Source organism: Martes martes (assembly GCF_963455335.1).
Source record: "Martes martes genome assembly, chromosome: 9".
Taxonomy (NCBI): Eukaryota; Metazoa; Chordata; class Mammalia; order Carnivora; family Mustelidae; genus Martes; species Martes martes.
Genome location: NC_137896.1, coordinates 28,705,222 through 28,729,412, shown reverse-complemented (window position 1 = coordinate 28,729,412; position 24,191 = coordinate 28,705,222). Strand labels below are relative to the sequence as shown.

The 24,191-nt window shown below is 41.0% G+C and overlaps 1 protein-coding gene across 1 annotated transcript in view; it reads left to right on the top strand.

Annotated features, from left to right (window-relative positions):
- The first annotated feature begins 3,335 nt into the window (after positions 1–3,335).
- The window catches only part of DNAAF9 (dynein axonemal assembly factor 9), a 123,999-nt gene continuing 103,143 nt past the window's right edge, over positions 3,336–24,191 (top strand). The window contains exons 1-2 of the mRNA XM_080814052.1: positions 3,336–3,476; positions 24,017–24,096. Coding sequence (XP_080670178.1) covers positions 3,394–3,476; positions 24,017–24,096 — 163 coding nt within the window. The 5' untranslated portion in view covers positions 3,336–3,393. The remainder of the gene's footprint in view (positions 3,477–24,016; positions 24,097–24,191) is intronic.

Genomic DNA, 24,191 nt, shown 5'->3' with positions numbered 1-24,191 from the left:
CTGAACCACCAGTGCTCCTCGGCTTAAGTCTTGATCTCAGGGTCATGGGGATTCAGGCCCCACACTGGGTTCCACATTGGGCATGGACCCTACTTAAAAAAAGAAAGAAATATATAAATTGGATATCATCAAAATTAAAAATTTTGTGCTTCAAAGCATACTGTCAGGAATGTGTAAAGACAATGCACAGAATGGGAGAAAAATTTTGCAAGTCATATAGCTGATAAGGGACTTGTACCTAGAATATATAAACTATTACAACTTAATGAAAAAGGGAAATAACCAAATAAAAAGTGGGCAAAAGAGGGGCACCTGGGCAGCTCATTCCATTAAGCATCTGCCTTCGGCTCAGCTCATGATCCCAGAGTCCTGAAATCTAGCCCTGCATGGGGCTCCCTGTTCAACCGGGAGTCTGCTTCTCCCTCTGCTTCTGTCCCCCACTCATGCTCTCTCTCAAATAAATAAATAAAATCTTTGAAAAAAATGGGCAGCAGATCTGAACAGACATTTCTCCAATAAGATGTACAAATGGCTAATAAATGAAAAGATGCTCAACATCATTTGCTATCATGGAAATGCAGACCAAACCCACAATGAGATATGACTTCACACCCACTAAGATGGTTATAATCAATCAAAAAGATGGATAATAAGTTTTAGCAAGGATTTAAAGAAATAGGAACTCAGATATATTGCAGGTGAGAATGTAAATGGTGCACTGCTTTAAAAAATAGTTTGGGGGAATCCTCAACAGGTTAAAGAGTTACCATATGACCCAGTAATTTCATGCCTAGATAATATACCCAACAGAACTTTAAACATATGTCCACATTAGATCCTGTACACTCATGCTTATAGCAACATTAGCTATAAAATAGTAAAAATGTGGAAAAAACTCAAATGTACATCAACTGATAGGTGGATAAAAAACGTGATTTATCCATGCAATAGAATGTTATTTGACCATAAAAATTCTTACACATGCTACAACATGGATGAACCTTGCAAACATTATGCTAAATGAAATAAGTCACAAAGGACCATATTCTGTATGATTCAGCTTACAGGAAATGTTGAGAATGGGCAAATCCATAGAGAGAGAGAAAGATTAAGCGTTGCCTACGTCTGGGACCATTGGAGAGAAATGGGGGAATGGCTGCTTTCATAAAAGGTGTAGGTTTTCTTGTTGGGGTGATGAAAATGTTCTAAAATTGGTTGTTGTGACTACGCAATTTTGTGAACATACCCATAGAATTGCAAAATAAATAAATAAATAAATAACTGGAGGCACCTAACTGGCTCAGTCAGTGGCACATGAGACTCTTGATCTACAGGTTGTGGGTTCAGGCCCACACTGGGTCTGGAGATTAGTTAAAAATAAAATCTTCAAGGGGCACCTGGGTGGCTCAGAGGGTCAAGCCTCTGCCTTTGGCTCAGGTCATGATCTCAGGGTCCTGGGATTGAGCCTTGCCTGCATGGGGTTCTCTGCTCAGCGGGGGAGCCTGCTTCCCTCTCTCTGTGTGCCTGCCTCTCTGCCTACTTGTGATCTCGGTCTGTCAAATAAATAAATAAAATATTTTAAAAAATAAATAAAATCTTCAAAAAGAAAAGTAAAGAACGTGGTAATAGCAATCATAGCAAGACTTGAAGAGGTTGTATTTATAAATCTCCCGGCTGAGACTGAGTTGTCACAAGTCCAAACTCATAACTAATGGTAGCTGGAAGTTGAGTCTTAAAGGATTTCAAACTTTGGATTAAAAAAATTTTTGAACTCAGTATCTGATGCAGAAAAAAGATGAACTTCTCTGCCTGCAAAGAAGAGCTGTACTTGTAAGTCACAGTCCACAGCCACCCTCAACAAAACCAGAGCTGATCTTATATATAATGTTTTGGGAAGCCTTGCGTTGGGGGATTGGAGGTATTTCAGAAATGGGAGAACCCAGGTCCCTATCGACCGACTTCCAGCTCTGTTAGTGTGGTCACCAAGGCAGCTGAAGACCCACCTAACTTCTGAAGCCCGGTCTTGCGAGCGAGGCACTTGCGGATTGGCTGTTGTCTAAAAGCGTGGAGCTGTCAATGATTGGCTGACTTTCAGAACCTTGGGGGCTGTCATTGATTTACTAACTTTTCAGAAGCGCAGTTACTGGAGTGAAGCTGTTGTTGACTGGCTGATTTTCAGAAGCAGAGCCACTGGAGTGAAGCTGTCGCTGATTGGCTGATTTTCAGAGCCTGTGTTTTGATGCGAAGTTATCTCTAAACAATGGTGGTTACTTGTTCACTGCTTGCAACTTGAGCCAAGAAAAGTCCTTTTTTTGAATATGAATAAGTACTTTTAATTTTTAGTCCTTTCTTTTGGTCTTCCCTCAGCTAAACCTATGGAAGAACATAGGGATTATTCAGATCTTTTTAGTTGCGGAGGTAAGATATTTCAGCTGTTGCCATTTAAGTGATTTAAGCTCACATTGCCTCGGCGGAAAAAGAACTCTAAAATTTTTGTAATGGATTGCAAAAAGATGAGTACAGGCATGTAAGGCATCCTGACAAAGTACGGGATACAAGACAAAAAACGCGTCCTGCGTAAGTGAAACTCCTGATAACCCTAACAATTAAGGATTTCCCCCGTTTTACACAGTCTCGGTGGGATTAGGTTTCTTGTACAAGACCCTGGAGTATGAAACAGGTCCAGCCAGGATATGAACGGTAAAGGGCAAGGATCCCCTGGGAACCTATGGGCCCCTGGCGCCCATTCCCTGCGCTTGTGTGTGCGCGTACCGCTATCCTGAGGTCGGCTACCAATCAGCTGGATGTTTGAAGGGAGAGTGCGCAGTTGATTAGCAGTGGGTGAAGAAAGAGCAGCGAGGCACTCGCCGGGGAGATCTAGGGAAGCGAGCCCGGAACGTGGGAGGTGCTCAGGTTCGTGCGATGCTCCGGGACCTGGGTGCCGCAGCGGAAGCCTTTGCTGGAGGCCGAAGCCGGCAGAGCGGGGCGGGGCAGACCCAGGCTCCGCCCCCGGGCGCGTCCGCGTGCGTGGCTGGGGGCTCAGCAAAGAGCCCCACTCCATGATGCGGGGCCTGAGGACAGTGCAGAGCCGCAGCGTGGGAGCCCTCATCCTGGTGACCCGCGCTCCCAACGTCCTGCTGGGCTGCCTCGCAGCTTAAGGAGAGCGCGGCCCTGCGGCAGCGCGCCCACTCACATCCCAACGCGTTTCGACGCCCCCTCGGCGATCTTTGCGCGCGTCCGGCCCCGCCCCCGCCCCCGACGTGCCCCCGCGCGCCGCGCCCCCCGCCCACCCGGCACGCCCCGCCGCCCCGCCCGGCCGCAGCGGGCCTGGAGCAAGCCGGCGGGCCTGAGCGACCCTCGCAGCGGCAGCGTCTTTCTCCGCCGCTCGCCGCCATGGACGTGTACCCCCCGCACCGGCTGGGGCTGCCCCGCGCGCGGTCCCCCGGCGGCCCCGGCCGCGGGTCGCCCTCAGTCAGGTACGCGGGGCCGAGACCATAGAGGAGCGGCCGGGCCGGGGGTTGCGGGCTGTAGGGGTCCGGCGACGCCTCCCGCCGCAGGGCGTGGTCCGACATGGCTTCCTTGCAGACGGTTTTCCCTAAACGGCTGCCTAAGGGACGTTTTCCCAGGAAATGTGCCCTGTGTAGCGGCTCCCACAATGGCTCCCCTGTAGACAGCCCCACAGCGGCTCCTCCGTGGAGACCCCCTGCTATGACATCCCCGTCCTTGTAGGTTTCTCCCAGGAAAGGTTCCCCTGTGGAGAACCTCTGCAATGGGTTCTCTTTGCGTAACTCACTTGCCTTCCTCTTAGAATATTTCCCCCAGAAACGGCTGTCTGTGTAGAACACCCCCCCCCAACACACACAGTAGCTCCCTTGGGTAGAACCCTTGAATGGATTTCCCCAGAAACGGCTTACCTAAATCTCCCCTACAGTAGTTCTCCTCTAGAGCCTTTCTCCTTGACAGCAGCATCCCTAAAGAGTGCCCCCCTTCCGCCCCCTACATACATACACGCTGACAGCATCTTCCCTATTGCGGGTTCCCCCACCTCCCCATGCCCCAGCCTGCATCGCGACGCTCCCTCATTCCACAATAGGGAGCTCAGGTTGGGGAAGGCGCAGGAGAGAAAACTGACGGGTGAATAGGAAGAAGAGGCCCAGTACCCCCCCCCGAAATTGGCGGACCCCAAGCCCCTGAGGAATTGGCAGACCCTAAGCCCCTGAGGCTAGAGACAGAGGCCCTGGGTGCCTAAGGATGGGGAGGGTGATAATGGGGAGGGTCTCCACCCCCTTTCGTTATAGGAAGACCCGTTTCCGATTTCTGCTTCCAGTGCCTTTGGGGCTGACCTTGATAGTCTGGGCATTGTTTGCTATGGAGCTGTTATGAGGCCGCCAGCGGAGTGTGGAGGTTGGAATGAAGGAGCATTTGCGGCAGAGATCGTTGAGAGAGAAGAAAGAAGAGAGAGAGAGAGAAATGGGCTTTGGGATCTGCTAAACTGTCATTAAGCCAGAAGAAGTTTTTTTTTTTGTTTTGTTTTGTTTTGCTTTTTCTCTATTTTAGTAGCTTAGCAAAGCAAATATGTTTTTCCCTTGAAAGGAGGTTGTTAATTTATATGTGAAAAATGGTTCTTCTTGTATCCTTGTTATGATACTTAAGGAATTGTATTTTTAACTTTTTGCTGGCCAGTCTGTTTTTTTTTTTTGTTTTGTTTTGTTTTTATTTTGTTTTAACAAGAACAAATTCATGGAGAGCGAGGACTAAATCTTAAAATCCTGTCCCTCGCTTACTTCCTGACATTCCTTCCCCCACCCCTGTTTGTTGAATGAAGAAAGGTTGGGAGAGATAGGGCTAGATACCCGTGGTTGCATTTGGGAGTCTTAATTTGCTTCTAATTTGGCAGGTGACATTGTTTGAATTCCTGCTCTGCTCTTCAGGGGGAATTCCTTGTGTTCTAAGTGTTTAGCTCCTTATGGTAACCGTCTCCAATCTGTCCTAACATTTCTGGCAGCCACTTTCACTGTTAGAAAGTATTTGAACTTTGTACAGAATAGAAACTGCACAGGGTACTTCTTTTTTCTTTTCTTTTCTTTTTTTTTTTTTTTTAAGTAGGCTCCCACTCAGGACCCTAAAATCAAGAATTACATGCTCTACGGTCTGAGCTAGCTAGGCACCCTTGCATAGGATATTTAGAATTTGGAGCAGCCATCCATTAAATCTAAGCTCTGTATAGACTTGGGGTTCATCCCAGATCATTTTGAGCTTAGGAATCTTGAGTTTTTGAAACTTTTAGGAGAAAAAAGCTTCCCAGTGAACTCCGTCTCTACCATAACTGCTGCTATCCTTGTTTCTAGGAACATGGCAGTGCACAGCATTTTTTTAAAAATAGTGTTTTGTTGTTAGATTAATGATGGATAACTTTATTAATCATAAACTCTGAATCTTAAAACAAGTGGTTGAGTGAAACTTGTTGGTCTTCAGACAAGGGATAGTGCACGGAACCTCAAGGCCTGTTTTACCTTTGGTAAAAGAAATTGAGTCAAGGTTCTCCTCCTTTACCCTACTTCTACATAACCGAACATGCTTTTCTTACCCATTCAAGCCTTTCCCTGACTTTTGACATTGAATGGCAGTTATGGACTCAGCACTTTCCTGTCACCCATATTTGAATTCTTTGCAGCACTCTGACTCTGAGTGATGAAAGAGGCAGGCGTAACTGGTGAAGTTGCATTCCTGAAGACCCATAGATAGCACTTTGTAAGTGTGTGTTTCCCTTTTAGCAATGGAGTTCATTTTCACAGATGGGGAATAGAGATCAGGAGTTAAAATGCTGTTGTTTAGAACTAGAAGCTGCTTTTTCAGGATGTGGTTGTCATTACTGCTGCCCATCAGCTATTTTTGGTTTCTGCCTCCTGGACATGTGGTACAATTATACTTGCCCCCTTGAAGCTGGGTATGGCATTATGAGTTGCTTTTGGTCCATCAGTGTATTCAGGAATGACGTGTATTCCTTCAAGGTAAAAGCTTCCAGTGTACAATTTGCCACTATCTTTCCCTCTACTGTGGTGTCTGTTGGTGCTTCAGGTGGTGGCAAGTCCATTAGTCTGGGACTCAGAGCAAACTTCAAGGTGACTTATGTTTGACATGTAGAGCAATTAGTAAACCTTCATTGTTTCAAGGCACTGAGATTTTGGAATTATTACCAAGTAACTATCTTGACTGGTACTAAATCTCCCCTACAGTAGTTCTCCTCTAGAGCCTTTCTCCTTGACATCCCTAAAGAGTACCCCCCCCTTATGTTTTTCTACTTCAGAGGAAGGGAGGCAGGCTCCCTGCTGAGCAGAGAGCCCGATGTGGGGCTCGATCCCGGGACCCTGGGATCATCACCTGAGCTGAAGGCAGAGGCTTAACCCATTGAGCCACCCAGGCGCCTGCCATTTTACTCCTCTTTATACATATAATCCAACATACACTGGGCTAGGTGTTGTGAGACAAATAAGGTAGGCCATTGCCCTCAAAGAGCTCCTTTATAAGTGGAAAGAGACAAGAACAGTGCAAATCATAATATAGAGAGTTCAACTGAGGAAGAAATAGGGCTGAAGTAATAATAATCTAAGAAGGTATAGTCGATTTTGAGTTTGACTGTTGGAAGAATGAAATTGCCATTTACTGATACTGGGAACACTGGAATTAGAGCATTTTTGTGGAGAAAGGGAGTTCAGATTTGGCCTTATTCATTTTGAGTTGCCTAATAGATATCCACATGGAGATCTTGGATAAGCAGTTGGATATATTAATCTGGAGTTCAGGAGAAAGACTGGAACCAGAAGTACTATGCTGATGTCTCCCACATTTTTATTTAGATCTTTGAGACTGGGTAGAGATCCCGAGAACAAATGTAGATAGGGAAGACTAACATGCAAGCCCTGGGATATCCAGTCTAGGAAAGACAGTGTAACAGTGGTTCCAAGTTCTAATGGAAAGTAGTTTCCTACTTCTGAGATGGGAGAAGAATCCAGGACAGTCATGGGAAGCCAAATAATAAGTACCATTGGTGGGCTGATGAGGAATATGAATAGTCTATTAGATTTGGTAACATAGAGGTCATTGGTGACCTTGACAAGAACAGGTTTGGTGCAGTGGGTTCAAGAGAAAATGGAGGAGAAGAATTGAAGACAGTGAGTATAGATAGTCATAATGATGTTGTTTCAAGGACTGAAGAGCAGAGCAATAAGGCTATGGCTATGAGAGCAGGATAATGCAGCTATGGCTATCAGAGAAAGCAGAGAAACAGGGGTCTGGTTGGAAGGGTTAAAGTGTTAAAGTGTTAAAGTGTTAAAGTTCTTTTGTTTTTAGGTGGACAGACATTATAGCCTTCCTAAAACAAAGTTGATGGGAATGATGGAGTACAGAGAGGAAAATTGATTATTAAAAGGAAGGGACTATTGCAGGGGTGAAGTCCTTGAGCAGTTTGAGAGGGAATTGGATCTAGGACATAAATGGATATATTGGCCTCAGACTATATAGGTGCATGGACAGTTCATCTGTGGTGAGTATATAGACCCAAATGCTGGTGTGTTGGTAGCTTGGTGGTGGGAGAAGGTGAAAATTCTCTTCTGTTTACTTCAGTATTTGCCGTTAAATAGGAAGGCAGATCTTCAGCTAAAAATGAAGAGTAGAGAAGGTGTTAGAAGTTTGAGAAGAAAGAAGGTGTAAAATCCATCCAAGAGAGTTGGGGAAAATTAGTTGAATAAAGAAATGTTTTGGGATTGCCAGGCAGCTACAAGTACCCATTTGCTCTTTGTTGTCATAAATTTAAGGTGAGACCCGGTTAGCATGGTTGTATGCTTTTCCTTCAGCTTTGTTGAGCTGTTTGGAGGTGGGATACCGTGGAGGGGAGTGTCTCAAGTAGGGTACAGGACATCATTGGAAAACAGGAGTAAAGGAACTGAGAGGTAAGGATAGTGGGAGGATTGCCTGTCTTAGTGCTTACTGAAATTATCATGAATGAAGATAGAAGTAATAATAGCAAAAGAGATAGTGATTGAAAAGCTAAAAATCTTTAGGGAATGTGGAGAACTGAATGACCCAGCGATTTGTAGTATTTGTAACATGAAGGGCTAGCGGGTGGTTATTGTTTGATGGCATGAAAATGTCACCCAAAATAAAATAAAGCAAGAAGTTAAATAAACAAATAAACTAATTATGGTTGGTTGATTGATTTTTCTCAAAACCAGAGGACATGAGTTTCCAGATCAAAAGGCACTTCAGTAGTCCAGCACAACTAGTTTAAAAATATCCATGTCGGGGCGCCTGGGTGGTTCAGTGGACTAAAGCCTCTGCCTTTAGCTCAGGTCATGATCGCAGGGTCCTGGGATCGAGCCCCACATCCGGCTCTCTGCTCAACAGGGAGCCTGCTTCCCTTCCTCTCTCTCTGCCTGACTCTCTGCCTACTTGTAATCTCTGTCTGTCAAATAACTAAATAAATAAATCTTAAAAAAAAATATATCCATGCCGAGGTAGAAGGTGAAGGTCATGAAATTTTTGAGTGTTATAGAGTCAAAAGAATAGCTACAAATCAGATAGGGTCAGGAGGATTGCAGCAAGACTGGAAACTAGAAGATAATGGAGAAACAGTGCCTTCTGAAGGAAATGGATTCTTTCCCAGAATTAAATATCCAGCCATACTCTCAAGCAGGTTTGAGGGATGGATAAAGACATTTCACACATGCTAGTTCTCCAAGTTTGACCTTATGTGCACCCTTTATTAAGAAGCCACTGGAAGTTGTGCTCCAGCAAAACAGTCTGACTAAGGGGTTCCTGTGCTGGGGATCCTCTATACCATGTACAGGTGGAGTTTCTTCCTTGATAAGGTACTTGTAAGAAAGGGCTTTCTTTGTTACCCCTGGAAATTACCAAAGGCCTGGGACCATTTTTTATTGCCATTTCCCACATTGCTTGCCCTGGTACTTAGATCAGTGTCTGGCACATAGACAGCATTCACTAAATATGAACTGCTGTGGTAAGCTGTTATGAAATATTGCTTGCACTCATTATTTATTGAATGAATAGAGAATAGTTACAGGGGAAGCTGTGGGCTATGTTAAATTTCATAAGTGTTCAGAGAACGAAAAATCACATGTGAGCTAGTTGGTGAGAAGTGGTTCATGACAATGATGATCTACAGGAACACTTCAGTAGAGCCTCACAGAGGCAAGTTATCTCTTCAGGTGATACTTAATGGCCAGTGGCCAATACCTATGGCACTCTTTTGGGTTTACAGATCTACAGAAATAATAATTGCTGTTGTACAGATGGTCTCTGCCTTAAGAAAACTCAGAATGCAAAGTATCGTATATATGAAAATACAAAGTTTTACTTCCAGTATACTTGCTTAGATGCTGGCCAGGGATGCTTGGTGTGGTGCCTATAGAAGCAAAGAGGGTTTGCTTAGTTAGGCTTTTACAGTCTTATTTCTGACCCAGAGGTAGAGGTCTAAGTATCTACCTTTTCACTTGTGTCTGAGATGACTGTGTACTGAGAACTCTTATTTATTGAATATGGTGGCATTTATAGTGTACGGTATCTTAAAAATGTTTTATATGAAGCTCTTGGGCTTTTCTGTGATATTCTGATTTTTAGAGAATGGAGTAAATGAGATGCAGATCCACTCCAGAGTTACACAGCTTAAATTACTGTTTTGCCCTGAAAGTTTAAAAAAAGGAAAAGGAAAAGGGTTTGCAGTGTGGGTGTTTAAAACTTTTATCTGTGATTTTGAGCCCTGGTTTGAGGAAAAGTCAGCTCATTTGGCATGCTTTTCGTTTTCAACTTCTTATTTAGAAATAAACGATTTTAGATTTATAGATGAATTGCAAATATGCTATTGAGTGTTCCTATGTAGCCTTCATCTAGCTTACTCTAATGTTAACATCTTACATATAACCACACACATTTATCAAAACTAAGAAATTAATACTGGTATAGTGCTTTAATTTATTAAGTAAACTTTTGTTTACTTGGCTTTTAGCACTGTGGACTATTTATTTGGATTTCTGCAGTTTTCCCACTAACATCTTTTTTCTACTCTAAGATCCATTCAAGGATCCCACATTGCATTTATATTTGGCATGCACTTAATAGTCAAAGAAGTGAGGGAAAGTAATTGTGGATGCTTTCTGAATGAAGACTTGTGAAACTGACTTTACAAAGAGCAGATTGTGTGAGGAAATGCTCAGAGAAAGTCAGAGAAAAGGAAGAAAATGGAAAGTAAATGGTACACAGGGTATTGTGAGTAGACTTCCAGATAACAATTTCCATTTGTGATAGGTAGCATTTTCTGAAGTCCTTGAATTTAGTTTGTGGAGTGTCTTATAAACCCCAGTTCATGAAATATGTGTAGACTTGAACTGCAGTTGGGCACCAGTTTTACCCATTTTAGGTTAGGTGGCCTATTGGTTAAGAGCTACATTTGGGGTGCGCCTGGGTGGCTCAGTGGGTTAAAGCCTCTGCCTTCGGCTCAGGTCATGATTCCGGGGTCCTGGGATCGAGCGCCACATCAGGCTCTCTGCTCAGCAGGGAGCCTGCTTCCTCCTCTCTCTCTGCCTGCTTCTCTGCCTACTTGTGATCTCCGTCTGTCAAATAAATTAAAAAAAAAAAAAAAGAGCTACATTTGGCAGCTGGTAAAAGATCCTTAACGATAATGACTTAATGTAAGGGTTTATTTTTTCTTGCAAAAGATGTCCATCTAAGGAGAGCAGGCTAGTCCTGGTGTAAAGTCATCAGGGAGGGAACCGGGCCTCTTCTGTGTATTTTTGTGCTCTTAGCGAGTGGATTCCATGGCTTCATGGTCTCAAAATGGCTGGAAGAACTCCAGCTATAATGTCTGTCAGGCAAGGGGAAGGAGAAGGGATGGTTCTCCTAGTTAAGTCGGCTCTTTCCCTTCAGAGAGTTTCTCCAGAAGCTTCCACATGATGGCTCCTGCATGTCTCATTGGTCAGCTCTAGAAGCAGAGGAACTGGGCCATTACTGCCCCAATTAAAATTGGGGTACTGTGAATGAAAAAGAAGGGGAGAATGGATATGAATTAGGTAGCTGATTGCCTCTCCCACAGGGAGGTAACGATGTGGAATGAAAGTTATATTGCTTAAGATTACTGATGGGTCCGGTGAGCTACATGAAACATGAAAGTGCTGGGAGAAAATTAAAGTCATCAAGTATTTAATGATTTTAGTGATTTCTCATTCATATCTTGTGTGCGTATGTATGTGTCCTTTCAGTTTAAGTCAGTTACGGTCAGCAGTTAACCATGTTCTAACATTGGGATTGCTTTTTCCATTGCAAGTTGTTGCTCCAGCAAAGACATTGGTGGGCAATGACATTTACTGCCTTGCTACACATCGTGCCTTTTTGCCTTTCTTCCAAGTCTCTAGGTTTTTTCTAGTGGGGTTTTTTTTTTTTTTTTTGGTCTTTTTATTTTTAAGATTCTATTTTCAGGTAATCTCTACACCCAGTGTGGGGCTTGAACTCACAATCCTGAGATCAAGGGTCACATACTCCCCTGACTGAGCAGCCAGACACCCCCCAAGGGGTGTAAATAATTGCCACTTTAACTCAGGGTCAAGTTTATTAAACCCTAGTAGTCCTACAGTAGCTCCTTTTAATTAGTACCTGAAGTCTAAATTAATGCTTATAAGGCTTGTTTGTATTATTCTTACAGTTGACTCCCCCCCCCAGCATTTTATTATGAAAGTGCTCGTAAGTACAGGAAAGTTGAAAGAATTGTTCAGTGGCATTCATGTGTATCCATACGTAGATTATACACTTTTAATATATTTGCTATATTTGCCTTATATATCCATTCCTCTATTAATGAATCCATCCTATATTGTGATATTTCCTTTTTACAGCTTTTTAAAGTAAATTATAGATATGTTTCCTGGAATTGATTTTCTATTAAGAAGAATGCTTTCTATTGCAAATGACAGAAACCCAACTCAAAGGTTTTAAGTAAGAAGAATGTATTGCCTTATGTGACTGGAAGGAATAATAGGGAATAGCCTTCCTACAGGAAGAGGTATAGAAACTGGGGCCTCCAGAACTGGAACCAGAACTCTTCTATCATAATAGTTGCCTCTATCCATACAGCCCCAAATACACATTCTTTCTATGTGTATTACTATGACCCTCAAGGCCATTTCTTCCAGGTCTAAAATGAGGAAATCCCTGGTAAGGACTCCCCTTACCATGGCTTGTTCCTGGGTAAGTCAAAATTGGAGACCGTGGCAAAGAAGGAGCACAGTGTTTGTTATCAGGGGAGGTAGAAGTGGAAGGCATGCTGAGTTAAGTACGTACCTCAGAAAACTTGCCACTTGCTTTCTTCTGAGGCTGGCATAATCCTGGTACTTGACAAGGAGAACTACAAGTGCAAAATTTCTTTTTTTTTTTTTTTTAAGATTTTATTTATTTATTTGATAGAGATTACAAGTAGTCAGAGAGAGAGAGAGGAGGAAGCAGACTCCCTGCTGAGCAGATAGCCCGATGTGGGGCTCGATCCCAGGACTCTGGGATCATGACCTGAGCTGAAGGCAGAGGCTTTAACCCACTGAGCCACCCAGGTGCCCCTACAAGTGCAAAAATTCTAAATAAAACAATCGTATATTGAATCTAGAAGTATGGTAAAAACAACTTTATACATAAGTAGAATTTGTCCCAGAAATGTGAAAGTTGTTTATCTTCAGGAAATCTACCAATGAGGGGTGCCTGGGTGGCTATGCAGTTAAATGTCTGCCTTTGGCTCAGGTCATGATCCAGGGTCCCTGGGATCAAGTCCCACATCAGGCTCCTTGCTCAGCGGGCAGCTTGCTTCTCCCTCTGCCTGCTGCTTCCCCTGCTTGTGTGTGCGCACTCTCTGTCTTTCTGATAACTAACTAACTAAATAAATAAATAAAAATGAATAAAATCTATTAATGAAATTAACACACTAGTAGATGGCCCCCAATCTACTATTTAAAAAATTAATATTCATTCTTGATTTAAATCAAGTAACATAATAAGGTTTCAACTAATATAATAAGATAAACAAAAGAGGGGTGCCAGGGTGCCTAAGTTGGTTAAGCATTTGACTCTTGATCTAAACTCAGGTCTTGATTCAGGGTTAGGAGTTCAAGCCCTGCATTGGGCTCCATGCTGGGCATGGAGCCTACTTAATAAAAAAGATGATAAGCAGAAGAAATGATCATCTGCTTCTTGTAGTAGGCTCTTAATTGGTCTCTCAGGTTCTACGCTTGTCCCCCTTTGGTCTGTTTCCAATACAGTAAATAAAGTGATTTTACGAAAATATAAGTCATCTCATATGAATCATCCTTATTTTCAAAACACTCCAAGAAAAATCTCAAATCATGAGCTTTGACAAGACTAATCCAGCTTCCACCTTTTTTTCCCCCTTTATCTCCTATTACTACTGTCTTCCTCACTTTGCTGTAAACATTGCTGCTTCCGGACCTTTGCAATTACTGTGCAGCTTGGTCTCTGGCATCCTTCAGGGCAAAACCTTTCCTCTACCTCTCTTTAAAACGGCAGCCCACCCTCCTCTTAGGACTCTCAAGCCTCCACTTTTCACCATATGATAAATGTATTTTTCCTATTTATTTTTATTTCTCTCTCACTCGTTTCCCAATTAGAATGTAAGTCCTAGAGGCTCCTAAGTGGCTCAGTCGGTTAAACATCTGACTCTTGATATCAGCTCAGGTCCTTTTTTTTTTTTTTTTTAATTTATTTGACAGATAGAGATCACAAGTAGGCAGAGAGACAGGCAGAGAGGAGGAAGCAGGCTCCCTACTGAGCAGAGAGCCCGATGGGGGGCTTGATCCCTGGGCACTGGGATCATGACCTGAGCTGAAGGCAGAGGCTTTAACCCACTGCGCCACCCAGGCGCCCCCTATAATTCTTCTTAAAAAGAAAATGTTCAGGAATCCTGGTGGCTCAGTTGGTTAAGTGTCTGCTCTGATCATGATCCCAGGGTCCTGGGATCAAGTCCCTCATCAACCTCCTTGCTTGTCAGGGAGCCTGCTCCTCCCCCTGCCTGCCACTCCCCCTGCTGGTGCTCTCTCGTGCGCGCTCTCTCTCTCTGACAAATAAGATCAAAGAAAGAAAGACAAAATGTTCAGGGGTGCCTGAGTGGCTCCAGTGGTTTAAGTGTCTGCCTTTGGCTCAGGTCATGAGATCGAGCCCACGTTGGTCTCCCCGCTCAGTGGGGAGTCTGCGTCTCCCTTTTCCTTTGCCTCTTCCTTCCACTCATGTGCTCTGTCCCTCTCTAATGAATAAATAAAATCTTAAAAAAAAGAAAAGAAAATGTTCAATAAAAGCCATGATCTTTGAAACAATGGTAGAACTCGCCCTTTAAGATGTAAAAATAACCCATTTATTGCAAAGTTCAAGTAATAATTTTGGTTGTTTTTTAAGTATATTATTTCTGAGAGACTAGATCAAATAAGGATCAAATATATGGATCCCACTTTATATAATAATTTAGCATATGCTAAAAGTGGCTTTCTACATCAGAGGATGAAAAGGATTGTGGCTTGGGACAGTCATTTATATTTTGGAGGAAAAATACAGTTATATTGGGTCACCTGGGTGGCCCAGTCAATTAAGCATCTGCCTTCTACTTAAGTCATGATCTCAGGGTCCTGCAATCAAGTCGCTCTGGCTTCCTGCTCAGCGAGGAGTCGGCTTCTCCTGCTCTCTCTGCCCCTCCCCCAGCGCATGCTTTCTCTCCGATAAAATAATACAGTTACATTCCTGCTTCACAAAAGTAAAAAAGCAAGTTCCAGAGGAGCAAAGAGCTAAATGTTTAAAACACACACATACACACACACACAAAATTAAATAATCGGCATTTTATTTTTTTTATAATACTGAGTGGGGAAGACACAAAAGGAAGAGCTAAAACTCCTAAGCCTAAAGATAGAGTTAGGCAGATTTAGTTAAATAAAACTTGACATCTCCTGCATGAAAAAGATACCACAAACAAAGTCTAGCAGTTTCAAGAAAATATTTGCAGCATATGGCCAAAATATGGCTTTTAAAATATGGAATATGTAAATTATTCAGAACACCCCCTCCTATGACTAAATAAAAAATGAGTCAAGAATATGCATTCACAGAAAAGGAAATATAGGTGATCAATAAACATTTGACAGTCTCCCTAGTGATTAGGGAGAAATATAAAAGTATGATAATGAGAATTAGGTGAAGAGTGATAACACATAGTTTAGAAAGTTGTAGGGAAACAGGTACTCTGGTATACTGTAGGTGACTGTTTTAAGAAAACAATTTGGCAACATCTATCAAAATTTAAAATGCAGATACTTCTTAACTGGGCAGTGCTACTTTTTAGGTCCCTCCTTGCAGAAATTTTTACAGTGCCAAAGATGGATATAGTTATTCTTTGAAGCATTATTTGCTATTACGAAAATAATATCCTGAATGTTCAGTCAGAATACAGTATGGCACTTTTTTTTTTTTTTAAAGATTTTATTTATTTATTTGTCAGAGAGAGTGAGCACAGGCAGACAGAGAGGCAGGCAGAGGCAGAGGGAGAAGCAGGCTCCCTGCTGAGCAAGGAGCCCGATGTGGGACTCGATCCCAGGACGCTGGGATCATGACCTGAGCCGAAGGCAGCCGCTTAATCAACTGAGCCACCCAGGCATCCCCAGTATGGCACTTTTAAAAAATGCAGTTGAGTTCTATGTACTCAACTGGAAAGGTCTTAAGGTACAACGTTCAGTGAAAACATGTTGCAGAGCAGTTATGTATCTCATGATTATGATTTTATGTAAAAATAATACAACCCCTCAGAAAACTCACCCAAACTAAACATTACAGAGAGATTCATACCAATTTGTTCACAGCAGTTTTCTATGATAAAGTGAATCAGATTAGTATGAGGATTGACTTTGTGAAACAATCAAAACATAAAGCATACAGGAAATATATTCAATACTTATTTAATTTTGAAAATAAAAAAGTTAACAAAGTCACACAAAAAAACTGGCAAAAATAAAATTTTCAGGTTTTTTGTCCTTCATTTCCAGGGAACCAGGATAATGAAATATAAACAAGAAATATACCTGGCTGTGTATATAGTAACTTATAAAAGCAGTGAGGAGTGAATTAACTATTATAAAACCAAAGATGGGAAAAACAGAGATGACTGACTATTTAGGATTCAGAAATATTGTGTCTGTGGCAAACTTTATTGTTAGGCCATCAGTGAGGTGTAGCAGAAAGGAAAAGTTCAGAGTTAAGGTATCTGGTGGTTTACATTTTGATGCTGCTAATCCTGGCTCAACCTTATGATTTTGGGTAAACTGCTTCTGTTTAGGTCTTGGCTTCTTCACTTTATTATCTATCACATGTAGATTCTGAATCTGAACCCAAGGAGAGTCAGAAATAAAGTATAGTATACAAGCAGCAGCATATTTGACATAAACCACATTAGTGGGTCTGCTTGGACGACAGGTATTCTGAAAGAGGAACTTTGTAAAGCCATGGTGACTCAGGCCATCTGTGTACCTAGGATGTGCTAGCCATGCCCAGGTAAACCCGGAAGATAGAGGGCAGTGCTCTTGCTGGTTGTGGTGTATGTTTGAAAGTTTCTATTGAAAAAAAAAAAAAGAGAGACTGGTGGATATACAACAAACTCAGTGGTGACCTCTGGGGGTCAGGAACAATGACAATTTTAATATCCCATTTTTTTCATCAAAGAAAGGATAATAAATATTTTACATGTGGCACTTAGGTAAATAAAAGCAAGTATGCCAAAATGTTAATAGAGGCTAATTCTGGGTGCTGGGAATACCTGTGATTGTGGTTTTCCCTACACTTAGTGGGGTTTTTTTTAATAGGTAAGTATTTCAGTAAGTGACAAGTTTAATGGTTCAGTGACAATAGGTTATGTTCTGGTTAAGAATTAAATTTGGGAAGCAGGAAAATGTTTAAGGAAAGAACTGAATTTAGTTTTATTCATTTGACTGGAAAATAAGAGATACTAATTAGGATAATGTTTTACTCTGGGAAAAGGAAGGTCTTTCTATATTTTATCTGCTTCCACTTTATTTGGTGAAGATACTTGTGGAAAAGAAATGCTTTTTGCTCCTATTCTGAGTATTGTCTTGGCTTTCCACAGCAGCAGTTGAGGGAGCTGTTTGTTTCCTGGTCACATGACATAGTCATGCTTTTTGTCACTGGCTGGTTGTTAGTTTGAAAACCAAAGAGCTCTTGGTTACCTTGGCAGTCAGTCTGTCTGCTGTTCATATGGGTTAGGAAATGAGCCAAAGGACCAACTTGATAAAATATTTCTAGTGCAGAGAATGATTGCAAGATTGATCTTGTAGTAAACATGAGAGGAGAGGGGCAGATAACCATTTCCCAGGGAAAGGTTTCTTACTTTAATCTTGATCTTCTTGCAGTTTCTGTTCTGCCACTTCTGAAACCCTAAATTGCTCCACCCTTACCTTCAACCCCAGATTTTTATTAAGAAAATGTTCAAACGATACAGAAAAGGTAAAAGAGTAGTACGGTAAATACTTGATATACCCACCACTTAGAGTCAGTAATTTTTAATTTTTAACAGTTTTGCCATTTGTGTTGTCTTTCTTTTCTTTTCTTTTCCTCATTCTGGTTTTCTGTTAAACCCTTTCCAAGTGAGTTACAGATAGCATGACATTTCTAAGTACTTCCTCATGTATCTGCTTAAAAAAAGAAAGAACATTCTAGGTATAAATACAATAACATCTCACTTAAGAAAATTAACAGTAATTCCCTACTACCATCAAATACCCAGTTCATACTCAAATTTTTCCAGATGTCTTGTGGATATTTCCCTGTTTTTGTTTTTTTTTAATCAAATTAAGGTTTTTACATTACATTTTATTATTTACTCTCTCATATTAGAAGAGTTCTCCCTCTCTGTTCTTTTTGTTTAACATGACATTGACTTTTTTTTTTTTTAAGATTTTATTGATTTATTTGACAGATCACAAGTAGGCAGAGAGGCAGGCAGAGAGAGAAGGGCGGGGAAGCAGGCTCCCAGCTGAGCAGAGAGACCGATGCAGGGCTCCATCCCAGGACCCTGGAATCATGACCTGAGCCGAAGGCGGAGGCTTTAACCCACTGAGCCATCCAGGTGCCCCAACACTGACTTTTTTTAACCTAAATTTTTTTTATTTGTGGTGAAATACCTGTAACAAAATTTACCATCTTAACCATGTTTTAAATATATATATTTTTACATACATTCGTATTGTTGTGCTATAATCCCACTATTCACCCACAGAACCGTTTTCATCCTATAAAACTCTGTACCTACTAAACAGTAACCCCACTTCTTTCCCCCAGCCCAATGCCACTACTGTAGTTTCTGTCTCTATAAATTTGAATATTGTAGGTATCTCCTAAAAATGGAATCATATGATATTTGTCTTTTGGGGAATGGCTTATTTTTCACTTACTATAATGTCTTCAAGGTTCATCCATCTTTTTTAGCATGTTTCAGAATCTCCTTTCTTTTAAGATTGAATAATCTTGGGGCGCCTGGGTGGCTCAGTGGTTTAAAGCCTCTGCCTTCAGCTCGGCATCCTGGGATTGAGCCCCGTATCCGGGCTCTCTGCTCAGCAAGGAGCCTGCTTCCCTTCCTCTCTCTCTCTGCCTGCCTCTTTGCCTACTTGTGATCTCTGTCTGTCAAATAAATAAATAAAATCTTAAAAAAAAAAATTGAATAATCTTCCACTGTATGTATATTCCAGTGTTTGTTTATTCATGTCAATGATACTTGTTTCTACCTTTAGACTACAGCGAATAATGCTGCTATGAGCATGGGTATAAATATGTCTCTTCAAATCCTTGTTTTCAGGGTTGTTTTTTTTTTTTTTAATATATATATATACCCAGAAGTGGAAGTTCTGGATTATAAAATAATTCTGTTTTAAAAGTTTTCCCTCCCCTTACCCCTCTATTTTTAATTTTTTGAGGAACTGCCATACGGTTTTCCACAGCAGCTACAGTTTTACATTCTCATCAGTAGTGCTCAAAGATTCCTATTTCTCCCGATCCTTGCTTTTTTTCCCTTTTTTTAATAGTAGCTATCCTAATTTGTGTGGGATTAGTATTTCTTTGTTGTTTTGATTTGCATTTCTCTCATGATTAGTGATGTTAAATGTCTTTTCATATGCTTATTGCCCATTCATATATCTTCTTTAAAGAAATATGTATTCTAATATTTTGCCTATTTTGAATGGGTTTGTATGTGTGTGTGTGTGTGTATGGTTGAATTATAAGAGTGCTTTATATATTCTGGATATTAGTCTCTTACCAGATACATGATTTACAAATATCTCCTCCCATTCTTTGGTTTGCCTTTTCACTTTGTTGATTGTGTCCTTCTGTGAACGTAAGTTTTTAATTTTGATAAAGTCTAAATTGCGTATTTTTTTATTTTGTTACCTGTGCTTTTGGTATCTAGCAATATATCATTGCCAAATCCATTTCATGAAACTTTTCCCATATGTCTTCTAAAAGTTTTATGCTTTCAGATTTACATTTAGGTCTTTTTTTCTGTTTTGAGTTTAATTTTATATATGGTTGTAAAGTTAAGGATCCAAGTTTATTCTTCCTCATCCGGATATACAGTGTTCCCAAAGCCATCTGTTGAAAAATTGTCCTTTCGGGTGCCTGGGTGGTGCAGTTGGTTAAGTGTCTGCCTTCAGCTCAGGTCATGATACCAGGGTCCTGGGATCAAGCCCCACGTTGGGCTCTCTCTGCTCATTGGGGAGCCTGCTTCTCCCTCTCCCTCTGCCTGCCCCTCCCCCTGCTTGTGTGCTCTTTCTTGCTCTCTTTCTCTTCAAATAAATAAATAAAATCTTTTAAAAAGCAACTGTCCTTTCCCAGTGCATGGTTTTGGTGCCCTTATGAAAAATCATTTGGGGGCGCCTGGGTGGCTCAGTGGGTTAAAGCCTCTGTCTTCGGCTCAGGTCATGATCCCAGGGTCCTGGGATCGAGCCCCGTATTGGGCGCTCTGCTCAACAGGGAGCCTGCTTCCCCGCCTCTCTCTGCCTGCCTCTCTGCCTACTTGTAATCTCTGTCTGTCAAATAAATAAATAAAATCTTAAAAAAAAAGAAAAGAAAAATCATTTGACTGTGAGGATATTATAGTGAGTGAAATAAGTCAGTCACAAAAAGAGTTTATTTCAAGCTCTCTGTTCCATTCCATTGACAAAATGTCTATCTTTGTGCCAGTACCACCCTGTTTTGATTACTATAGCTTTGTAGTTACTGTTGTAATCAAGAAGTGTGTCCTTCAGCTTTGTCCTTCTTTTTTCAATATGGTTTTGAGAATTCTGGGTCCCTTGAGATTTCTTATGAATTTTAGAATGGATTTTTCTATTTCTACCAAAAAAATCATTGGGATTTTGATAGGGATTATGCTGAATCTAGAGATCACTTCCTGTAGTATTGACAGTTTAATAATAAGAAGGCTTCAGTACATGAACATGGATGTATTTCTGTTATTGGTGTCTTCTTTAATTTCCTTTAGAAATATATGAGTGATCCAGTTTCTCTGAATCCTCCCTAGCATTTTGGTATTGTCACTGTTTGTTAGTTTAGCTTTTCTGATGGATGTGTAGTGATATCTCATTGTGGTTTTAATTTGCATTTTCCTAATGGATAATGATGTAGAACATGTTTTCAGGTGTTTATCTGCCATCTCTATATCCTCTTTGAAGAAATGTTTCTTTGTGCCTTTTACCCTTTTTCTAATTGGATTTTAATTTTTTTTAAAATATTTTATTTATTTGACAGAGAGAGATCACAAGTAGGCAGAGAGGCAGGCAGAGAGAGAGGGGGAAGCAGGCTCCCTGCTGAGCAGAGAGCCCAAGGCGGGGCTTGATCCCAGGACCCTGAGATCATGACCTGAGCTGAAGGCAGAGGCTTAACCCCCTGAGCCACCCAGGCACCCCTGGATTTTAATTTTTTTACTGTTGTTTTAAGAGTTCTTTATATATTCTACTTTGTCAGATATGTGATATAAATATGTTCTCCCAGTCTGTAGCTTGTCTTCTCATTCTTTGAACAGGGTCTTTCACAAAGCACAAGTTTACAATTTTGATGAAATCCAGTTTATTGATTTTTTTTCTTTCATGGATTATACTGTTGGTATCAAGTCTAAGAATTTCATTAAATTTTAAGTTCTGAAGATTTTCTTTTGTTAACTTCTAAAGATTTTATAGTTTTGGAACACCTGGGTGGCTCAGTCGGTTAAGCATCTGTCTTCAGCTCAGTTCATGATCCCAGAGTCCTGGGATCGAGCCCCGCATCATCCGGCTCTCTGCTCGGCAGGGAGCCTGCTTCTCTCTCTCCCTCTGCCTGCCCATCTGTCTACTTGTGCTTTCTCTCTGTCAAATAAATAAATAAAATCTTTTAAAAAAAACTAAAGCTTTTTTATTTTCATATTTAAAATTTTAAATTTGTGATCTATCTTGAGTTCATTTTTGTATAAGATACGAAATTTAGGTTGAGGTTCATGTTTTTGTCTGTGGATACCATTTGCTCCAACACCATTTATTGAAAAGGCTATCCTTCCATTGTATTGCTTTTGAACCTTATCAGAAATTAATTAGCTGTATTTGTGTAGGTCTATTTCTGGCAGTTCTGTTTTGTTCCATTGATATATGTGTCTGTCTCTCAATCTGTACCACTCAGTCTTGAGTACTTTTAGCTGTATAATAAGTCTTGACATGAGAGTGATTCCTCTCCCTATTTTTTCTTCTTCCAAAAATGTTTAACTATTCTAGTTCCTTTGCCTTTCCATGTACGCTTTGGGTTAATCTTATCTATATCACAGAAAATCTTGCTGGAATTTTGAAGGGATTGTGTTAAACCTTTACATCAATTTGGGGAGAATTGACATCCATAATATCTTGAGTCTTCCAATCCACGGACACAGTGTCTCTTCCTTTACCTAGATCTTCTTTGATTTCTTTTTTTTAAAAGATTTTATTTACTTGTTTAGAGAGAGAGAAAGAGCACATGTGAGCAGGGAGAGAGGGGTAGAGGGGGAGGGAAAGGGAGAGAAGCTGCAGCACAATGAGCATGGAGTTTGATGTGGGGCTTGATCTCACCACCCTGAGATCATGACCGGAGTCAAAATCAAGAGTCTGATGCTCAACCAACTGAGCTACCCCGGTGCCCCTTCTTTCATTTCCTTTATCAGTGTTTTACAGTTTTAGCATGTAAATCCTGTATGTTTTGTTAAATTTGTATTTAAATGGCATTGTGTTTTTAATTTTGGTTTCCATGTGTTCATTGCTTTGATACAGAAAAAGAGTTGATTTATATATGTTGACCTTGCAACCTTGTTGAACTCACTTATTAGTTCTAGGATTTTTTTTATAGATTTCATGAGATTCTCTACATAGGCCGTTGTGTCATCTGCAGATAAGGATGGTTTTATTTCCTCCTTTTCAATATGTATGTCTTTTATTTCCTTTTCTTGCCTTATTGCACTAGCTAGAACTTCCATTATCATGTTGAATAGGAGTGATGAGAGCAGACATTTTTTTCTTGTTCCTCCTTTTAGGGCAACAGCATTCAGTCTTTCACTGTTAAATATCTTAATTCCTAGTTTTCTGAGTGTTTTTATTGTGACCAAGTGTTGAATTTTATCGAATGATTTTTTGCATCAATTATATGGTTGTGTAATTTTTTTTCTTCTTCAGCCTGTTAATATGATGGATTACATTGATTGATTTACCAATAATGAACTAGCCTTGTATCACTGGGGTAAACCCCTCTTGGTCATGGTGTATAATTATTTTTCTATGTTGTTGAATTCTATTTACTAATATTTTATTAAGGGTTTTTAGAGCTATATTCATGATGGATATTGGTTTATAGCTTTCTTTTCTGGGAATACTCTCTTCTGGTTTTGATGTTAGGTGGTATATATGAACATTGTAAGGGAAGACAGTGATAAGTCATGAAATGGATTTTTGGGAGAGTGGAAACATCAGAAAGAGTCTGTGGCGGGGGGGAAGGAAGATTTCAGGGGAGAGAAATAATGTTGTTTGGCTGAGCACTATTGTTCGGTTGAGTATAGGGCAGTGTAATTGAGCAGATACAGCAAGGGGTGGAGATGAAGTCTGATTGTCATAGATGGAACAGTTAGTGTAGTTGGTTTGTGGAGGATCTTAGTTAATAATGTTGTGATAAGGCTGGGGATATATTAAATACAGGAGTGTTAGGGAGGGAATAGTGGAGGTGACAGGGAGAGATCTAGCAGAACTATCAGTCTTAAGTAGGAAATTGAGCATCTTTTTTCTGGGACTGCTGGGAAGGAGGAGGGGTTGGTATGAAGAGCATGGAATCCTTAGAAGTGATATTAATGTCTGGGAGTGCCTTTCCTTATGCTTTGTTTGGGAGGAGGGACTATTCACTAAGGCCACAGGAATAAACCTGCCCAGAAATGGGAACAAATACCCTTTGCTGATACTCTACCTGGGGGTAGTTGTGATCATGAATCAGAACTTCACTTAGGTCCTTAAACCAATTTTTTGGTTTTTATTTTTCACTTTTGCTTTTGGCAACCTGATGGGGACCACAGTTAGGGCAGATAAGTGTGGAAACTCTTCTTTGATAATCCTCAAAAATGAGAAGTCACTGGAGAGACTTCTGATCAGCTGCTGAGTCCCAGTCCTGTCTAGCATTGACCATGAGAGGGCCTTTGGTTCCATTCTGTATTGAGCCACTGAGCCGCAGACTGTCCAGTTCATAATCAGCAGTTCAGATTTAGGCTTCAGGTAAATTCTGCATAATCTCTTCCAGAAAATAGAAGAGAAGGGAGTACTTCCCAGTTCATTTTATATTCTGATATCAAAACCAGGCAAGGTTTCCATCCCTAGCATCATTCCTCATCTCATGCCTTCGTGTACTGACACTCAGGAGCTGATTTCTGTTCTTGTTGCAGCTGCAGCCGACTCCGCCAGGTTCAGAGCATCTTGACCCAGAGCAGCAAGTCTCGACCTGATGGGATCCTCTGCATCCTAGGTCAGTGCTTTTAACAAGGTGGGGCAACTTGGCTTCTGTTCAAGGAAGATATTAATAATAGTATCATTGTGAGATAAGCCTGAGTTAGCGTCCTT